Source organism: Salvelinus sp. IW2-2015, linkage group LG14, assembly GCF_002910315.2.
Source record: "Salvelinus sp. IW2-2015 linkage group LG14, ASM291031v2, whole genome shotgun sequence".
In the NCBI taxonomy this organism is placed as follows: Eukaryota; Metazoa; Chordata; class Actinopteri; order Salmoniformes; family Salmonidae; genus Salvelinus; species Salvelinus sp. IW2-2015.
This window is the reverse complement of record NC_036854.1, coordinates 50,837,636-50,856,363: the sequence shown is the minus strand read 5'-3', so window position 1 is coordinate 50,856,363 and position 18,728 is coordinate 50,837,636. Positions and strand designations below refer to the sequence as shown.

Below are 18,728 nucleotides of genomic sequence, written 5' to 3'. Positions count from 1 at the left end.
GTTCTATTGGCAAATGTCCAGTCACTGGAGACTAAGACGGATGAGCTTCATTCGAGAGTCTCCTATCAGAGAGACTTGAAAAGCTACAATACTGTGTCTTCCTGAAGCGTTGCTGGATGATGACGCTATGCACGTACAGTAGTACTCTGTGGATTCTCCATGCAGCGACTGGATCGGAACGCGGCTTTGGGGATGTCGAAAGGAGGTGGAATGTGTTTTTWAAAAATAAATAACAAATGGTGTGCTGCTTCAGGTGTGAAGGAAATCTGGAGCTTTTGCTCACCTGATATAGAACACCTCATGGTAAGCCGCAGACCCTTTTATCTACCAAGAGAGTTCTCATCCGTAATTATCACCGCTGTCTACATCCCTCCACAAGCCAACTGCACTCTGGCACTCAACAAATTGTATGGGGCCTTAAGCAAACAAGAAACCGCTCACCCAGTGGCAGTGTTTCTGGTGGGTGGAGACTTTAACAAGCGGAGACTTAAAACCCTCCTACCTCACTTCTACCAACACGTCTCCTGCACCACTAAGGGTGCTAATATTCTAGAGCACATTTATRCCACCCACAGAAACGCATACAAATACATACTCCCTCGTCCTCCCTTCAGCAAATCTGACCATGACTCCATTATCCTGCTTCTTGTTTACAGACAAAAACTCAGAGGAAGTACCAGTGGCAGGGCTTGCAGATGATAACGAGTTACAAAGGGAAACCCAGACWTGCGTGTCCCAGCAATGCATAACTCCCAAATGAGCTAAATGCCTTTTGTGCTCGCTTCGAGGAATATAACACTGTGCCTTGCGRGAAAGCCCCTGTATTTTTCGSATGACTGTGTGACCGATGTGAGCAAAATGTTTAAACAGGTTAACAATCACAAGGTCGGCGACAGAATACCAGGGGACATACTCAAAGCATGCGGAGACCAGCTGGCAAGTGTCTCACAGACATTTTCAATCTCTCCTTGTCCCAGTCTGTAACCGCAACACGTTTCAAGCTGACCACCATTGTCCCTGTTCCCAAGAGCTCCAAGGTAACCTGCCTAAATTTCTATCTGTAATTATGAAGTGCTTTGAAAGGCTGGTTATAACACACATCAACACCATCTCAGACCACCTAGACCCACTCTAATTCACATACCGCCCCAACGCAATTGTAATTGTACTTAACACTGCCCMCTCCCACCTGGACAAGAGGGGAAATAACTATGTGAAAACGCTGTTCAGAGACTACAGCTCAGCGTTCAACACCATAGTCCCCTKCAAGCTCATCTCTAAGCTAGGGACCCTGGMACTGAAACCCTCCCTCTGCAACTGGATCCTGGACATCCTGACGGGCCGGTCCCAGGTAGTAAGGGTAGGCAACAACACCTCCGCCACGCTGACCGTCAAGACGAGGGCCCCTCAGGGTTGTGTGCTTCGTCCCCTCGGGGACTCCCTGTTCAGCCACGAATGCGTGGCCACGCATGACTCCAACCCGTCATCAAGTTCGCCACGACGATGGTAGGCCTGATTACCGATGGCGATGAGTCAGCCTAAAGGGAGGTCAGAGACTTAGCAGTGTGGTGCCAGCACAACAACCTCTCCCTCGACGTCAGTAAGACCAKGGAGCTGATCGTAGACTATAGGAGAAAGAGGGGAGAGCACGCCCCCATCCACATCGACGACGGGGCTGTTGTGGAGCGGGTCGAGAGCTTCAAGTTCCTTCAGGTCCACATCACTAAGGACTTAACATGGTCCACACACACCAGCACAGTCATGAAGAGGGCACGACAACTCATCTTCCCCTTCAGGAGGCTGAAAAGATTTGGCATGGGCCCTCAGATCCTCAAAAAGTTCTTCAGCTGCACCATTGAGAGCATATTAACTTGCTGCATCCCCACTTGTAATGGAAAATGTACCACCCTCTTGACTGCAAAGCGCTACAGAGGGTGGTGCGGACAGCCCAGTACATCACCGGGGCCGATTTTCCTGCCATCCAGGACCTCTATATCAGGCTGTGTCATAGGACGGCCCGAAAAATTGCCAAAGACTCCAGTCACCCAAACCATAGACTACAGCCACACCAGTTGCGACACCAGTGGTATTCGGCAAATGGAACAAATAAAATGTGACTTGAGTTGTAATGATTGGGGAACGTTATCTTGTGGTTCTGTGAATGTTATCACATTGTTCTCCATAAACATTTACGTTGCGCCACTATCCCAGGGATGCCCACTTGCTTCTGCTGTAAAACATTATAGCAGTTTGCGCYTGTGGGTGTATTAAACCTAGATTGCATTAGGTCGAGTTTGTTCTTTTCACTGTGTGGCGCTGGCTCTGTTTGACAATTCCCGGGTCACACTGAGGCTGGAGAACAGAGACCTCTAGGACACACATACGAACAGACACATGCAAACATACCCTGACACAGAACAAGCTGTTCCCTCTCAGTCTCTAATACAGAGAGTGGGATTTTTAGAGGTGACAAGGACTGGCTGTTTCTTAGGCTGTGTTTAGACAGGCAGCCCAATTCWGATTTTTTTTTCTCCACTAAATGGTCTTCTGACTAAATCAGACCAGCTTGGAAAAAGATTGGATGTGAAAAGATAGTGAGTCAGAGCTGCGTGCCAAATGTCACCCCATTTCCTATATACTCTAGTGCACTACGTTAGACCAGAGCCTCATACGGAATAGCCATTTGGGACGCAAGCAGGATAACARGATGCGCTCTCTTTGACAGTGTGTTGATTGCTTAGTGAAAGTATTGCACGAGTCAACGTGTTGCATTTCCAAACAAGCAATCCCGTAGCTGTCACATAGTGTGTACAAACACGGCTCAAACGCTCCACATCTTRTGATAAATACTGAACAAAAATATACCTTGGTGAGAATTGGTAAACATAGATCTTTTCAGATAGCCTATTCTCTATAGATGGACAGGTCTAGGATGAATGTTTAAGTCTAGGATGACGGGTCTAGGGTTGAGTGTGTAGAGTAGTAGGGTAGATGTGGTTGGAGTGAGACCCTGACATATTGCATGTGACTCCCTTCACCTCTTCGCCAATGCTTTGGGTTATACATGGCCCATTGTGTGGCTGCTCCGACCAACCCTTTATCCATGTTTATAACGAGCACACATGTACGAACGAACGGACACTCGCACACACAGGCAGAAACAGAAGCACACACACACGTCCTTAGGGCCACATCCATCATATAAGTTCAGCAGAAGTCTGCTTGTAGGTCACACTGGTACAGATCTCAAATGTCACTGTATACGACGGACTTGAAAAGTACAAATACAGTTGAAGTCGGAAGTTTACATACACTTAGGTTGGAGTCCAACTCGATTTTCAACCACTAAACAAATGTCTTGTTAACAAACTATAGTTTTGGCAAGTCGGTTAGGACTTCTACTTCGTGCATGACACAAGTAATTTATCCAAAAATTGTTTACAGAAAAGTCCTTTGGTTTTGTTCACCTGGCCACTGTTTCCAAATGCTCACTTTTTCCAAATTTTCCCCCCAAAACCATGAGTCAAAGTCTTGTTCTGCTTACAGGGTACAGACACCAATATATSATTTTGTAATTTGGGTGAATTATCCCTTTAAAAATGGCAACGGCGTTAAATCTAACCTTCATTCACCTGTGATTTTCAAGTGGGCMGAAAGTGATCTATTACTTTCAAATACTATCTGCTCTTTTTCGAAGGCGCTTGACTTTTCCTCTAGTTTGTCAAAAGCTCCTCAACTCAAACCAACAGCTGTAGTCAGATAGATCTCCCCACTTTCAGATCAATCGAGGTATAGTTTGTTATGTCAATAAAACGTGCCTTCATACATTGTGGGCTCAGATCAGTGGTGTAAAGTACTTAAGTAGTACTTCAAAGTATTTTTTACTTCAGTCGTTTTTTTGGGGGGGCATCTGTACTTTACTTTACTATTTATATTTTTGACAACTTCTACTTTTACTTCACTACATTCCTAAAGAAAATAATGTACTTTTTACTCCATACATTTTCCCTGACACCCAAAAGTACTTGTTACATTTTGACAGGAAAATGGCCCAATTCACACACTTATCAAGAGAACATCACAGGTTCATCCTGTAACGTCCTGACCAGAGTGTTTTGATTGTTTAGTGTTGGTCAGGACGTGAGCTGGGTGGGAATTCTATGTTGTGTGTCTAGTTRGTCTGTTTCTGTGTCCAGCCTAATATGGTTCTCAATCAGAGGCAGCTGTCAATCGTTGTCCCTGATTGAGAATCATATATAGGTGGCTTGTTTTGTGTTGGGGATTGTGGGTGGTTGTTTCCTGTCTTTGTGTTTTGTCTGCACCAGCTAGGACTGTATCGGTTTGTCACTTTTTGTTATTTTGTATCGTTATAAGTGTTCACTGTTTCGTTTATTAAACATGTTGAGCACTGGCTACGCTGCGTGTTGGTCCGATCCCTGCTACACTCTCTCTTCTAGTGAAGAGAGGGAAGGCTGCCGTTACACATCCCTACTGCCTCTGATCTGGCGGACTCACTAAACACAAATGCTTTGTTTGCAAATTAATGTCAGAGTGTTGGCTATCCGTAAATAAATAAAAAACAAGAAATTGTGCGGTCTGTTTTCCATAATATAAGGAATTTGAAATTACGAATACATTTACTTTTACTTTTGATACCTAAGTAGATTTGAGCAATTCCATTTACTTTTGATACTTAAGTATATTTAAAACCAAATACTTTTAGACTTTTCCTCGAGTAGTATTTAACTGGGTGACTTTCACTTTCACATTTTCGATGAAGGTATCTTTACATTTACTCAAGTATGACAACTGAGTACTTTTTCCACCACTGGCTCAGATAAAAACATGTCTTTATCCAGTAGTTCRACAGCACCATGGCCTTGACCCATTACGGGTACATCTTTACAATCTCTCCCCTTTCAATCTAATATACGAGGAGGAGGAGGGAGAGCACACTCAGAATGGGGAGGAGGACATTCTCAGGAACACACATGGCCCCACAAACACGCACGCGTCGGTGTGATGCAGTGGTGCGTGTTTGTGACTCTCATGCAGTATAATCTGTTCAGCTCATCTGAAATGGCTAGCAGCTAATCCTATTTTGTCCCCGTGTGACATAAGAGTGGCAGTGAGAGGAGGAGAAAGGGAAGGGGAGGATAGGGGATCAGATGGGGACAGCTGGGAAGACGGATTGGGACAGGAGGGCCTTTTGGACTGTACAGGGACACACAGACAGTGGGACTGATTGGACCAACAGCCACCAGTCAGGGGGACAAAGAGTCACCAGTCAACACAACAGTAGTGGAGCTTTGACACTCCTAATGCTTCAAACWGTGATATACAGTACCAGTCAAAAACACCTACTCATTCAAGGGTTTTCCTTTATTTGGACTATTTTCTACATTGTAGAACAAAAGTGAAGACATCAACACTATGAAATAACACATCTGGAATCATGTAGCAACCAAAAGTGTTATATACAAAAATATATTTGAGATTCTTCAAAGTAGCCACCCTTTGCCTTGATGACAGCTTTGAAAACAGCATTCTCTCAACCAGCTTCACCTGGAATAACTTGCAACAGTCTTGAAGTAGTTCTCACTTATGCTGAGCACCTGTTGGCTGCATTTACTTCACTCGCTGCAGAATGCTGTGGTAGCCTTGCTGGTTATGTGTGCCTTGAATTCTAAATAAATCAGAGTGTCACCAGCAAAGCACCCCCACACCATCACACCTCCTCCATGAGTCACGGTGGGAACCACACACTTTGAGATCATCCGTTCACCTACTCTGCGTTTCACAAAGACACGGCGGTTGGAACCAAAAATCTCAAATTTGGACTTTTTGAACAATTGGACAGTTTGAACAAAGGACAGATTTCCACCGGTCTAATGTCCATTGCTCGTGTGTCTTGGCCCAAGCAAGTCTCTTCTTCTTATTGGTGTCCTTTAGTAGTGGTTTCTTTGCAGCAATTCTACCATGAAAGGCCTGATTCACACAGTCTCTTCTGAACAGTTGATGTTGAGATGTGTCTGTTACTTGAACTCTGAGAAGCATTTATTTGGGCTGTAATTTCTGAGMCTGGTAGCTCTAATGAACTTATCCTCTGCAGCAGAGGTAACTCTGGGTCTTCCTTTCCTGTGGCGGTCCTCATGAGAGCCAGTTTCATCCTAGCGCTTGCTTGCTTTTGCGACAGCACTTATTTGAGCTGTTCTTGCCATAATATGGACTTGCTCTTTTACCAAATAGGGCTATCTTCTGTATACCAACACAACTGATTGGCTCAAAAGAATTAAGGAAAGAAATTCCACAAAATATCTTTTAACAAGGCACACCTGTTAATTGAAATGTACTCCAGGTGACTGCCTCATGAAGCTGGTTGAGAGAATGCCAAGAGTGTGCAAAGCTGTCCTCAAGACAAAGGGTGGCTACTTTGAAGAATCTCAAATCTCAAATATATTTTCATTTTTTAAAACACCTTTTACATGATTCCATATCGGTTATGTCATAGTTTAGAAAAGAGTAAATGTAGAAAACAGTCAAAATAAAAATAAAAACCCTGGAATGAGTAGGTGTGTCCAAACTTTTGACTGGTACTGTAACTGCTATGACTAGCAGCTGRTCCGGTAGGCTGGCGAAGAAAATACAGTGGCCCTATTCCTGCCATGACGAGCACTATTAGCACTGCCACTAATAGTAGSCTTAATGGCCATGTTGGACACTTTTGACAACGCCAGCCTGTTCCACATCAGCATTGGAAGTCAGGGAGGTGTACCCCTCGGTTCAATCCCCTCATCCCTTTAAAGGGTCAATCTGGCATTTGAAAATACACTTTTATAGAGAMCTATTAATTATTGACGTATATAACATTTTTTTTTAAACCATCGCACCGCTGTTGTTGTTTTGAATTCKAGATTGCCCCTTTAACCCGCTGTGCTATACCACGGTAATATCCCCTAACCCTACACACTCCAACCGACCAGGCAGATGAGGGTAGGGGGAAACAARGGCATCTGGATTATGAGAGGATGAGGCCAGATAAAAACGTGTCTCCACTGTTCCCACAGCAGGAACTAATCATTCAGAGGCCAAAGTGGCCCAGGCCACTGAGGGGATTGTACGACCCAGCAGAGCAGCTGCCGCCCCATCGCCACCACCCCACCCAGGCCTGGCAGCATGACCACTCTCTTCTCTCCCCCATTAGGCTTACTGAGCAGCAGCCTTAACGCTAGCTGTCTGCTAATATTACACAAGGATTACCCCTCTCAAACCTCAGGGATTAGTACCAACTACTGTGTGTCCAGGAGGCTGGCCGGTGGTGGATGATGAGTGTGTTTGGGTATGAAAGAGAGATGACGTATGTGGGGGAAGGGGGGGTGAGGGAGTGAGTGTGTGGGTAGAAAAAGAGATAATGTGTGCGTACGAAAGAGAGATAATGTGTGTGTGTGTGTGTGTGTGTGTGTGTGTGTGTGTGTGTGTGTGTGTGAGACAGTCGGTGTTAGAGCGAAAGCGGGGCTGTGTATATCCGATGGCCATTGGTTCTGTGCCTCGTGACTGTGGTTCTCTCTACTGTATGTGCGCGAGTGGAAATGTGACGCGAGACCTTTRGCCCCCTGTAGTTGAGTTAATGACTGAGAGCTGTTAATGCGCATTAACCGACATAGCACACATAATGGGCCAGGCAGTAGTATAGACAGGGGCCATAGAAGCCCAGAGAGATATTTGGTCATTCAATTAAGCTGGACCAAGGCACTCTTCATATAATTAAAATACTTTTTGGGGGTGGAATGTTCAATAGATATTTTAAACTCCAGAGATATGACACTGTTATGCACAGGAAGACAGAGAGAGGGAGAGAGTTTGCTCTGGACTGACGCAGTCATGAAAGGCCACGAGGAGGCTTTTACATGTACCTGGTAGATCCAAAATGCCTCCTCTCTCCACTATGTGATTCCTGTAGAGCGTCTTCAGAACCTTGGCACTGCCGAACCTCTTGAAGCGGCTCTTCACGTTGTTATAGTACCATTCTAGAGACCGGGTCCGCAATATCCTGGAGAGGAGAAGAAAGAGAGAGAGAGGAGAGAGAGCGAAAGAGAGAAGGGAGAGAGAGTGAGAGAGAGTGAGAGAGCGCGAGAGAGAGAAGGGAGAGAGTGAGAGAGAGGAGAGAGTGAGAGAGAGGAGAGAGCGCGAGAGAGAGAAGGGAGAGAGAGCGAGAGAGAGAGCGAGAAGGGAGAGAGAGCGAGAGGGGAGAGAGAGCGAAAGAGAGAGAAGGGAGAGAGAGTCAGTGAAATTAAACATGGCACAGTAAAGAGGACGGAGAAAAAGCATAAAGGATCCAAGGAAAGTGTCTAATCACGGCCGAGTCATACTTTGGCACAGCGTCAACAAAGCCACGTGAAAACTCTGTTTAATTTGATGTCTCTGATTACTGTGGCAGAGCGATAACTGCCGTTTATCTCTTTCAGACAACACTCTGGGAAACAAACTCTTTCCCTTGTGAACAGAAGTCAGTGAGAGAAAGCTGGCTTCGGTCCTGTTCCCRGTCCATGGGCTGCATCTGAAATGGCACCCTTTTCCCCTACTTACATTACAACGAGCCCGTCCTCCTATAGCTCCTCCCACCAGCCTCCTCTGAAACCTATAGGGCTCTGGTCAAAAGAAGTGCGCTATATAGAGCAGAGGATGCCATTTGAGATGCAGCCCATGGTGTTATGCCACCACGACTAGCGTTGTATTTACTGAGCCGTGTAAGCAGTCAAGCAGTCAACAGTCCCATTCACAGCCCCTCTCCAGCACTTCGATGCGAATAATTGCCTTGTTAATCCGATGATCCAATGCCATGAGGGTACTGTGTGTGTACAGGGCATTCGGAAAGTATTCAGACCCCTTGACTTTTTCCACATGTTACGTTACAGCCTCATTCTAAAATGGATTCAATAAAATGTTCATAAATTTACCCAAAAAATTCTAAAAACCTGTTTTTGCTTTGTCATTATGCGGTATTGTTTGTAGATTGATGATGGAAAAAAACGATTTAATCAATATTAGCATAAGGCTGTAACGTAACAAAATGTAGGAAAAGTCAAGGGGTCTGAAAACTTTCGAATGCACTGTGTTGTGTATTGACTGTGCGTGAATGTGTATTGTGTGTGTGTGTGTGTGTGTGTGTGTGTATTGTGTGAGTACGTATTTAATTTTTTATTTAGTAGGCAAGTCAGTTAAGAACTAATTTTTATATACAATGACGGCCTACCTCGGCCAAACCCTTCCCTATGGGACTCCCAATCACGGCCGGTTGTGATACAGCCCGGGATCGAACCAGGGTCTGTAGTGACGCCTCTAGCACTGAGATGCAGTGCCTTAGACCGCTGCACCACTCGGGAGCACGTACGTGCGTTTTGTGTGTGTGTGATTGGATGCCCCCATCCTTTTCCCCATGGCTTGGTGTGGATCTGGAGCCGGTGTGTGTTTGAAGGGGCGCTAGCTGCTCATACTGACCCGACTGCTGTGGTCTGTGTGTTATGTAAGCAGTAATTTACGTTGGAGTGTGTTCTGGTTTACGAAACATGAGGGAAGCGCTCGCCTTGCGCCAGTGTTGCATCGGATTGCGTGAATCTCTGCCAACTTCGTGTTTAATCTCTCCCAAACCGCCGCCCGCCCTATTTCTTTCACACCATGGAAAAATCCTTGTCACATACTGTTCACGTAATGACGGACAAAACGTACTCACACACACTCTACATACACTGAGTGCTGTGCCTAATTTGTTTTTTCATTCTATATCGGGATGATTTCTGCATAGAAAAGTTTTGGACGGGCTGTTTTTTCATGTCGCCTATGTCCAAGTCCCCCCCCCTCCCAAAAAATGATAATAATAATCATATAAAAATAATTTTCGGGATGGAAGAACTTTTTTTTGGTGTAAACGTAAACCAGCTATGCAGTCTATACTCTAGATAAGCATAAGCCATGGCAAAATGTGTAGAATCGCAGGGAATGTGCTTTAAAACAGCTACAGTGTGTCATTGCGGCTAACAGGAAATGTTTGGTCAGTGACCGCACCATAGGCCACGCCCATGGCCACACCCATCGCCGGAGGCCCATTTTGATCCAGAAGAAAACCTGTATATAGGTTATATATATAATTATATCCCTCACTGCCCTGATGGAAGTGAGTCAGAGTGTGCGTGTGTGTGTGCCAGACATCAGTGTGTGTGTGTGTGTGTGTGCCAGGCAGCAGTGTGTGTGTCTCTATGCCAGCATGAGACAAACCAGATACATACAGTATATACTCTGCTAATAGAGGAATCATGAGTGCCTTTGAAGGTCCTTGGGTTTTGTAGGGTCTCATCCCTCCCTCCCTCCCTCCATCCCACCCTCCCTCTGTTCTCTGTGGACTTATTATCCTCCTCTCCCTCTACCAGCTGGCCCGCCAAACGCGCCCGGCCTCCTTAATTCACGCCCGGGGTAACCCAGGTTCCAGTAATGGCCGCCGGGAGCAAGCGAGAGCAGAGTGCCCAACTGAAAAGGCCCGGCTGGTTTTTATCTCGGGCTACTTGCTTCTCACTGCCGCCCCACAGCCAAACAGGAAATAAATGAACTCAGACGAGCAACTGAAGAGAAAGAGGGGAGAAATACACATCTGTGCGATAAGGCTTAAAGTGACACAYAAGTTGAACTGAGGGTACGAAACACTTSACTYTACAAAATATTAAGGACACCTGATTTCTCCATGARACAGACTGACCAGGTGAATCCAGGTGAAAGCTAAGATCCCTTATTGAGGTCACTTGTTAAATCCACTTCAAAATCAGTGTAGATGAAGGGGAGGAGACAGGTTAAAAAATGATTTTTAAGCCTTGAGACATACACTACATGGCCAAAAGTATGTGGACACCTGCTCGACGAACATCTCATTCCAAAATCATGGGCATTAATATGGAGTTGGTCCCCCCTTTTCTGCTATAACAGCCTCCGCTCTTCTGGGAAGGTTTTCCACTATATGTTGGAACATTGCTGCAGGGACTTGCTTCCATTCAGCCACAAGAACATTAGTGAGGTCGGGCACTGATGTTGGGCGATTAGGCCTGGCTCGCAGGCGGCATTCATCCCAAAGGTGTTCGATGGGGTTGAGGTCAGGGCTCTGCGCAGGCCAGACAAGTTCTTCCACACCGATCTCGACAAACCATTTCTGTATGAACCTCGCTTTGTGCATGGGGGCATTGTCATGCTGAAACAGGAAAGGGCCTTCCCCAAACCGTTGTCACAAAGTTGGAATCACAGAATCATCTAGAATGTAATTGTATGCTGTAGCGTTAGGATTTCCCTTCACTGGAACTAAGGGGCACTAAGAAACATGGAAAACAGCCCCAGACCATTATTCCTCCTCCACCTAAACATTACAGTTGGCACTATGCATTGAGCAGGTAGCGTTCTCCTGGCATCCGCCAAACCCAGATTCGTCCGTCGTAATGCCAGATGGTAAAGCGTGATTCATCACGTCAGAGAACGTGTTTCCACTGCTCCAGAGTCCAATGGTGGCGAGCTTTACACCCCTCCAGCCGACGCTTGACATTGCGCATGGTGATCTTAGGCTTTTGTGTGGCTGCTCGTCCATGGAAACCCATTTCATGAAGCACCGTTTCCACTTCACAATAACAGCACTTACACAGTTGACCGGGGCATCTCTAGCAGGGTAAAAATTTGACAAACAGACTTGTTGGAAAGGTGGCATCCTATGACTGTGCCACGTTTAAAGTCACTGAGCTCTTCAGTAAGGCCATTCTACTGCCAATGTTTGTGTATGGAGATTGCATGGCAGTGTGCTCGATTGTATACACCTGTCAGCAACGGGTATGGCTGAAATAGGRGACTCCACTAATTTGAAGGGGTGTCCACATACTTTTGTATACAGTACATTCGGGAAAGTATTCAGTATTTTTTACATTACAGCCTTATTCTAAAATGGATTATAAATAAAATGTTTTCCTCATCAATCTACACACAATACCCCATAATGACAAAGCAAAAACATGTTTTTAGACATTTCTGCAAATGTATAATTTTTTGTTTTGTTTAAATAAATAACCTGCATAAGTATTCAGACCTTTTGCTATGAGACTCAAAATTGAGCTCAGGTGCATCCTGTTTCCATAGATTCTCCTTGAGATGTTCCTACAACTTGATTGGAGTCCACCTGTGGTTAATTCAATTGATTGGACATGATTTGGAAAGGCACACACCTGTCTATATAAGGTTCCACAGTTGTCAGTGCAAAAACCAAGCCATGAGGTCGAAGGATTTGTCCGTAGAGCTCCAAGACAGGATTGTGTCGAAGCACAGATCTGGGGAAGGGTACCAGAGGATCTGCAGAGAAGAATGGGAGAAATTCCCCAAATACAGGTGTGCCAAGCTTGTAGAATCATACCCAAAAAGACTGGAGGCTGTAATCGCTGCTAAAAGTGCTGAGTAAAAGGTCTGAATACTTCAGTTCTTTATTTTTAATACATTTGCAAAACATTTTTTTTCACTTTGTCATTATGGGGTATTGTATGTACATTGATGAAGGGGGGAAAACCCAATTGAATACATTTTTCATAAGGCTGTAACATAACAACATGTGGGAAAATTCAAGGGGTCTGAATACTTCCCGAATGCACCGTAGAGTGTAGATTGTGTGTGTGTGTGCCATTCAGAGGGTGAATGGGCAAGAAAATATTTAAGTGTCTTTGAACAGTGTATGGTAGTATTTGCCGGGCGCACCGGTTTGTGTCAGGAAATGCAACGCTGCTGGGTTTTTCACGCTCAACAGTTTCCCGTGTGTATCAAGAATGGTCCACCACCCAAAGGACATCCAGCCCACTTGATACAACTGTGTGAAGCATTTCAGTTCTGCGTCAGTGGGCTCAACTAGCAGCCCTCCACTCCCTGCGCCTGTCATTCAAGACGAGTAGTGAAACAGATGGGGGAGAATGTACAGTTCAGGTTCGGCATGTGAGCCATCTCTCCTCCTCCCTTACAGGCTACTCAAGTGTTAGGCTACACACTACACTAACTCTCTCAAATTAAGTCAAATCATGTCACTACACTAACCCTCTCAAATTTAGTCAAATCATGTCAGTACACAAACCCTCTCAAATTTAGTCAAATTAAGTCAGTACACAAACCTTCCCAAATTAAGTTGGCTCTACTGTTCTCGTGTATTTTCAGAGAGTGTTGTGATTTATGAAACATGACATTCTGTCTCGTGGGTTTATCCGATATGAGGAAGTCAGAATTTCAGAGAGTGAAGTGGATAAGGGAAGGAGGTTTCGATCGGCACCCTACTGCTGCAGCACAGTTACTTTGTGCGAATCCATATTCCGTAATGAGGTTAGGAGAATGCAAACGTTCCAGGCTCACATGAATAAGGGAGCGGGATTCTTTCGGGAGTGTCTCTCTCTCCCCAACCCKCAGCACCCTGCCTTGGAGCTTGGGAGGGAACAAGCTTTCCTCCCCCTTCTTTGCTCCCTCTCTCTCCTCTCTCCTTCGATCAATTTGCACATCTAAATGCGATCTAAATAAAATATGTTTGTGAAAGGAAAAACGTGTAGGAAAAAAAAAAAAGCCTCTGATCCTTTTCCAAGCACCCCACTTCCCCTGGCAAAAGGAACTATTACCATAATTGACTTGTAATGAATCCCAGTGGTTTCTGTCGAGCAGGGAGAGGGAGGTCGAGGGGGGGGGTAAAAGTGGCACCTCTCTTTTCTCTGCTCTGAACCCTGAACAGAAGATTTCTCTATTTAATGAAACAAAATAAGATGTGGTGGTGAAGTGAAGCAGCTCTGTGCTTCCTGATTCGTTTGGGGTTTTAACGTTTGAGGAGGAGATCATCTCGTGATTTGTACATCTTAACGAGTCTGCTGTGAAATGTTTGAAGGGTTTTGGAGTGTTCGTGGGATCTGACCATTTCATTCCATGGAGAGGTTCACGGTTCAAGTTATGTGTCAAAGAAAGTTTTTTTCACTGTCTGTGAAAAAGCAAGAAAAAAAATATCTATCAACTCAACAAAAAAAAGAAACGGCCCTTTTTCAGGACTCTTGTCTTTCAAAGATAATTCGTAAAAATCCAAATAACTTCACAGATCTTCATTGTAAAGGGTTTAAACACTGTTTCCCATGCTTGTTCAATGAACTATAAACAATTAATGAACATCCACCTGTGGAACGGTCGTTAAGAGACTAACAGCTTACAGACGGTAGGCAATTAAGGTCACAGTTATGAAAACTTAGGACACTAAAGAGGTCTTTCTACTACCTCTGAAAAACACCAAAATAAAGATGCCCAGGGTCCCTGCTCATCTGCGTGAACGTGCCTTTGGCATGCTGCAAGATGGCATGAGGACTGCAGATGTGGCCAGGGCAATAAATTGCAATGTCCATACTGTGAGACGCCTAAGACAGCGCTACAAGGAGACAGGACGGACAGCTGATCATCRTCGCAGTGGCAGACCACGTGTAACAACACCTGCACAGGATCGGTACATCCAAACATCACACAGGACAGGTACAGGACGGCAACAACAACTGCCCGAGTTACACRAGGAATACACAATCCCTCCATCAGTGCTCAGACTGTCCGCAATAGGCTGAGAGAGGCTGGACTGAGGGCTTGTAGGCCTGTTGTAAGGCAGGTCCTCACCGGCAAAAACGTTGCCTATGGGCACAAACCCACCGTCGATGGACCAGACACGACTGGCAAAAAGTGCTCTACACTGACGAGTCGCGGTTTTGTCTCACCAGGGGTGATGGTCGGATTTGCATTTATCATTGAAGGAATGAGCGTTACACCGAGGCCTGTACTCTGGAGTGGGATGGAGGTGGAGGGTCTGTCATAGTCTGGGGCGGTGTGTCARAGCATCATCTGACTGAGCTTGTTGTCATTGCAGGCAATCTCAACGCTGTGCGTTACAGGGAAGACATCCTCCTCCCTCATGTGGTATCCTTCCTGCAGGCTCATCCTGACATGATCCTCCAGCATGATAATGCCACCAGCCATACTGCTCGTTCTGTGCGTGATTTCCTGCAAGACAGGAATGTCAGTGTTCTGCCATGGCCAGCGAAGAGCCCGGATCTCAATCCCATTGAGCACGTCTGGGACTTATTGGATCGGAGGGTGAGGGCTAGGGCCATTCCCCCCAGAAATGTCCGGGAACTTGCAGGTGCCTTGGMGGAAGAGCGGGGTAACATCTCACAGCAAGAACTGGCAAATCTGGTGCAGTCCATGAGAAGGAGACACACTGCAGTACTTAATGCAGCTGGTGGCCACACCAGATACTGACTATTACTTTTGATTTTGACCCCTCCACCCTTTGTTCAGGGACACATTATTTCATTTCTGTTAGTCACATGTCTGTGGAACTTGTTCAATTTATGTCTCAGTTGTTGAATCTTATGTTCATACAAATATTTTGAGTTGATAAAAAAAATGGAATTTCTGAAGCTCTCTCTCTTTTTGTGTGGGAACCACCCTTCATCTTTCAAACAAAGATTACAGAAAACTTTACAAGAAGTGTTACACAGAGATCTAAACGTTWGGGTGGAAATGGAATTCAATAAAACCAATTCCATTTACAACCACACGAACCTACAATTGAACAGACATATGGTWACTGTGATTGGAATCATAACCGGGCGGTTATGAGCGCGGCACAACAGAAAAAGGTCAAAACCCGTCACCCTCAGACTATTGCTTTCACAAACAAAAAGAAGTTCTGCAAATGTCTGAATCATGTAAAGCCTTATGTAATATCGTTTGGCTCTAAACCAACACATCAGGAGGTCAGGTCGGAAGATGGGAGAAGTATTTAAAAGCCATTTCTTTCTTTTTACTGTGTGTGTGTTTGTGTTAAGAGACATAGACAAGCAGTATGAGCCACTCCCTGTCTGAATGGAAACCACACAGACACTGACAGACGATCGACAGCTCAACCTCASCCCGAAGAAAGGAAGGCATGCTAAGCCATCACAAGCAGTGGCATGGCCTATTTTAAAGGCCATCACATTTAGGCCATCCTTAGATGCAATCTAACACGTTTCAAGTMTTATTGTGCCCCTCGATGTAAATAAAGCGTGGTGAAGAGGCAGACTGGAACAGCACTGAGCCCCTCTAGCAGCTGACCTCTGACCTATGTGTGTGTGTGTCTGTATACATGAGCASGCATGCGCGCACACACACACKCACACKCCCCCTGGCCAGTTTAGAYGGTCCAGGGTGTTCCGTCTTGCTAACTTAACTCACTTGTGACTTAAAAGTCTAAATATAGGAGCAGCACATCCTCACTTCTGCTCAGGCACCGCTAGGCAATTCTCTCACCCAAATGTTCATCTTCTCTTTCTCCTTCCTCCCCCTAGCACTGCAAATGGCCATGGCAGCAGCTGAGAGAGCCCAGGGCCYCATCCCAAATGGAACCCTGTTCCCTATATAGTGCACTACTTTTCCCCACCTGGGCCCTTAGGGCTCTCGCCAAAAGTAGTGCCCTATGTTGGGAATAGGGTGCTATTTGGGATGCTCCACAGGACAGACTGTTCATATTGGGCCCAATCCGAACTTTAGATCAAGACACTTAAAATGAAATGAGAGAGTTCTGAGATAAAGAAGAGAAGGGGGGGTTAATATGAATGGGATTATAGAAGCCAAAAACCTCCTTCCAAAGTACCTATCACAACTGGTCTGGGAGAGGCTGGACAGTGTATGGGATTGTGAGAGAGGTGTCTGTATTTAGGGTGTGTGTACGTTTACATGCCTGTGTGTGTGTGTGTGTGTGTGTGTAGCTAGCATCCCATGAAGCAAGCGGCGCAGAACGGAGACAAAAATTGTGAAAGGAAGATGTACGGCAGCAACATTCTCCGTTGCCTCTTCCCATTCGTTCAGCACGCGGCCAACCGGAGTGTGTGGCTAATGGTAGCCGCGAGCTACGCTAGCCTTGTTGAGAGCTATGACATCTAATGAGGCGAGCACAGCAGAAGCTGGAAGAGACAGGGGGGGGGTGAGGGTGTAAACAAATGAATGGCCACTCCTAACACATTACAGAAGAGATAGCACGGACACGCTGTTAATACAGCAGACTAGTCCAATTCCAATCATGTGGTGAGGTCCCTGGGSGGCCGGTTTGACTTGACGGTGGTCCCTGGGCAAGGCAAGGTTGAAGACCCCTGCATAACCGTCTCGGACCTRGCATTGAACCTGTAGAGCAATGTCACTCAAGCGGTGGAAATCTATTCTGCCGACCAAGCAAAAGAGCAGTAACTGTTATTGACATTTTATACATTAAATACATGCTTCATGCCTCCCGGGTGGCACAGTGGTCTAGGGCACTGCATCGCAGCGCTAGCTGCGCCACCAGAGTCTCTGGGTTCGCGCCCAGGCTCTGTCGCAGCCGGCCGCGACCGGAGGTCCGTGGGGCGACGCACAATTGGCCTAGCGTCGTCCGGGTTAGGGAGGGTTTGGCCGGTAGGGATATCCTTGTCTCATCGCGCTCCAGCGACTCCTGTGGCGGGCCGGGCGCAGTGCGCGCTAACCGAGGGGGCCAGGTGCACAGTGTTTCCTCCGACACATTGGTGCGGCTGGCTTCCGGGTTGGAGGCGCGCTGTGTTAAGAAGCAGTGCGGCTTGGTTGGGTTGTGCTTCGGAGGACGCATGGCTTTCGACCTTCGTCTCTCCCGAGCCCGTACGGGAGTTGTAGCGATGAGACAAGATAGTAATTACTAGTGATTGGATACCACAAAAATTGGGGAGAAAAGGGGGTAAAATTTAAATTAAAAATAATAATAATAATAAAGAAAGAAATAAAGAAAAGAAAAAGAAAAAAATACATGCTTCATCACGTGGGCAAATACACTGCCTCAATTATGTCGTGTTACTGTTTACAGTAACTGCAGAAAGTTACAGTGAAACCAAGGAAAAAGGCACTTGACTGCCATCACTCACGTCAGTTACTGCCTTTTACCTTGGTTTCCCTGAGCTTTGGGCTGCAGTGACTACGGTTTACCCTGGTTTTATTTCATGTATGGCTGTCAGTGTATCAAACTATATGACACTGAAAGCCATATATTAACACAACATTGTGTAAAAAAAAAAAGAAAAAAAAGAATTGTCATGGAAACGTATTTCAGTGGGTGTACCAAGCAAGAAGGCAGTAACTGCCGTCTAGGGTCAAAGGTCATGTCAGAGGTCAGGGTCAATATGAATAAAAAAATGACCTCATAGTAACACCACCACAACACCAATGACCAATGAATTCATTTGAATTAATATATATATATTTTTTTAAGTCAGTAATTTTTCCTCAGTTTTACTCTATGAGCAGTTACTGCTCTTTTGCTTGGTAGGGCACCGTTGTTTTGTTATAAAATGGCTATCCTCTTACTGAAACCAAACACCTTAGCCGGTAAATGTAATACTGGCTGAAAATAAACGGATCTGAGATTACATAACTGCCAGGTTGAAAAGACAAGATTCAGGATCCTCAGGAGAGAGAACCGTGACATGTGGAAATTAGATATGTTAAATTAATTATGTTATATACGGTCTCTGGGAAATGTGATAAGGACAAACCAACAACAAGCCCAATGCTTTGATGCAATGGCACCTTCTGTAGGACATACAGTGGGGGATAGCGTTATACTGGTACCTACCGTGAGAAGGAGAGGGAGACAGAGAGACAGAGAGCCAGAGAGACACAGAGACAGA

At 45.5% G+C, this 18,728-nt stretch overlaps 1 protein-coding gene across 2 annotated transcripts in view; it reads right to left on the bottom strand.

Moving 5' to 3' along the window:
* The window catches only part of LOC111973414 (rab effector MyRIP-like), a 151,802-nt gene that overhangs the window by 25,223 nt on the left and 107,851 nt on the right, over positions 1 to 18,728 (bottom strand). For both annotated transcript variants that reach the window (XM_024000781.2, XM_070446720.1), the window contains exon 4: positions 7,914 to 8,050. In XM_024000781.2, the coding sequence (XP_023856549.1) occupies positions 7,914 to 8,050 (137 nt within the window). The remainder of the gene's footprint in view (positions 1 to 7,913; positions 8,051 to 18,728) is intronic.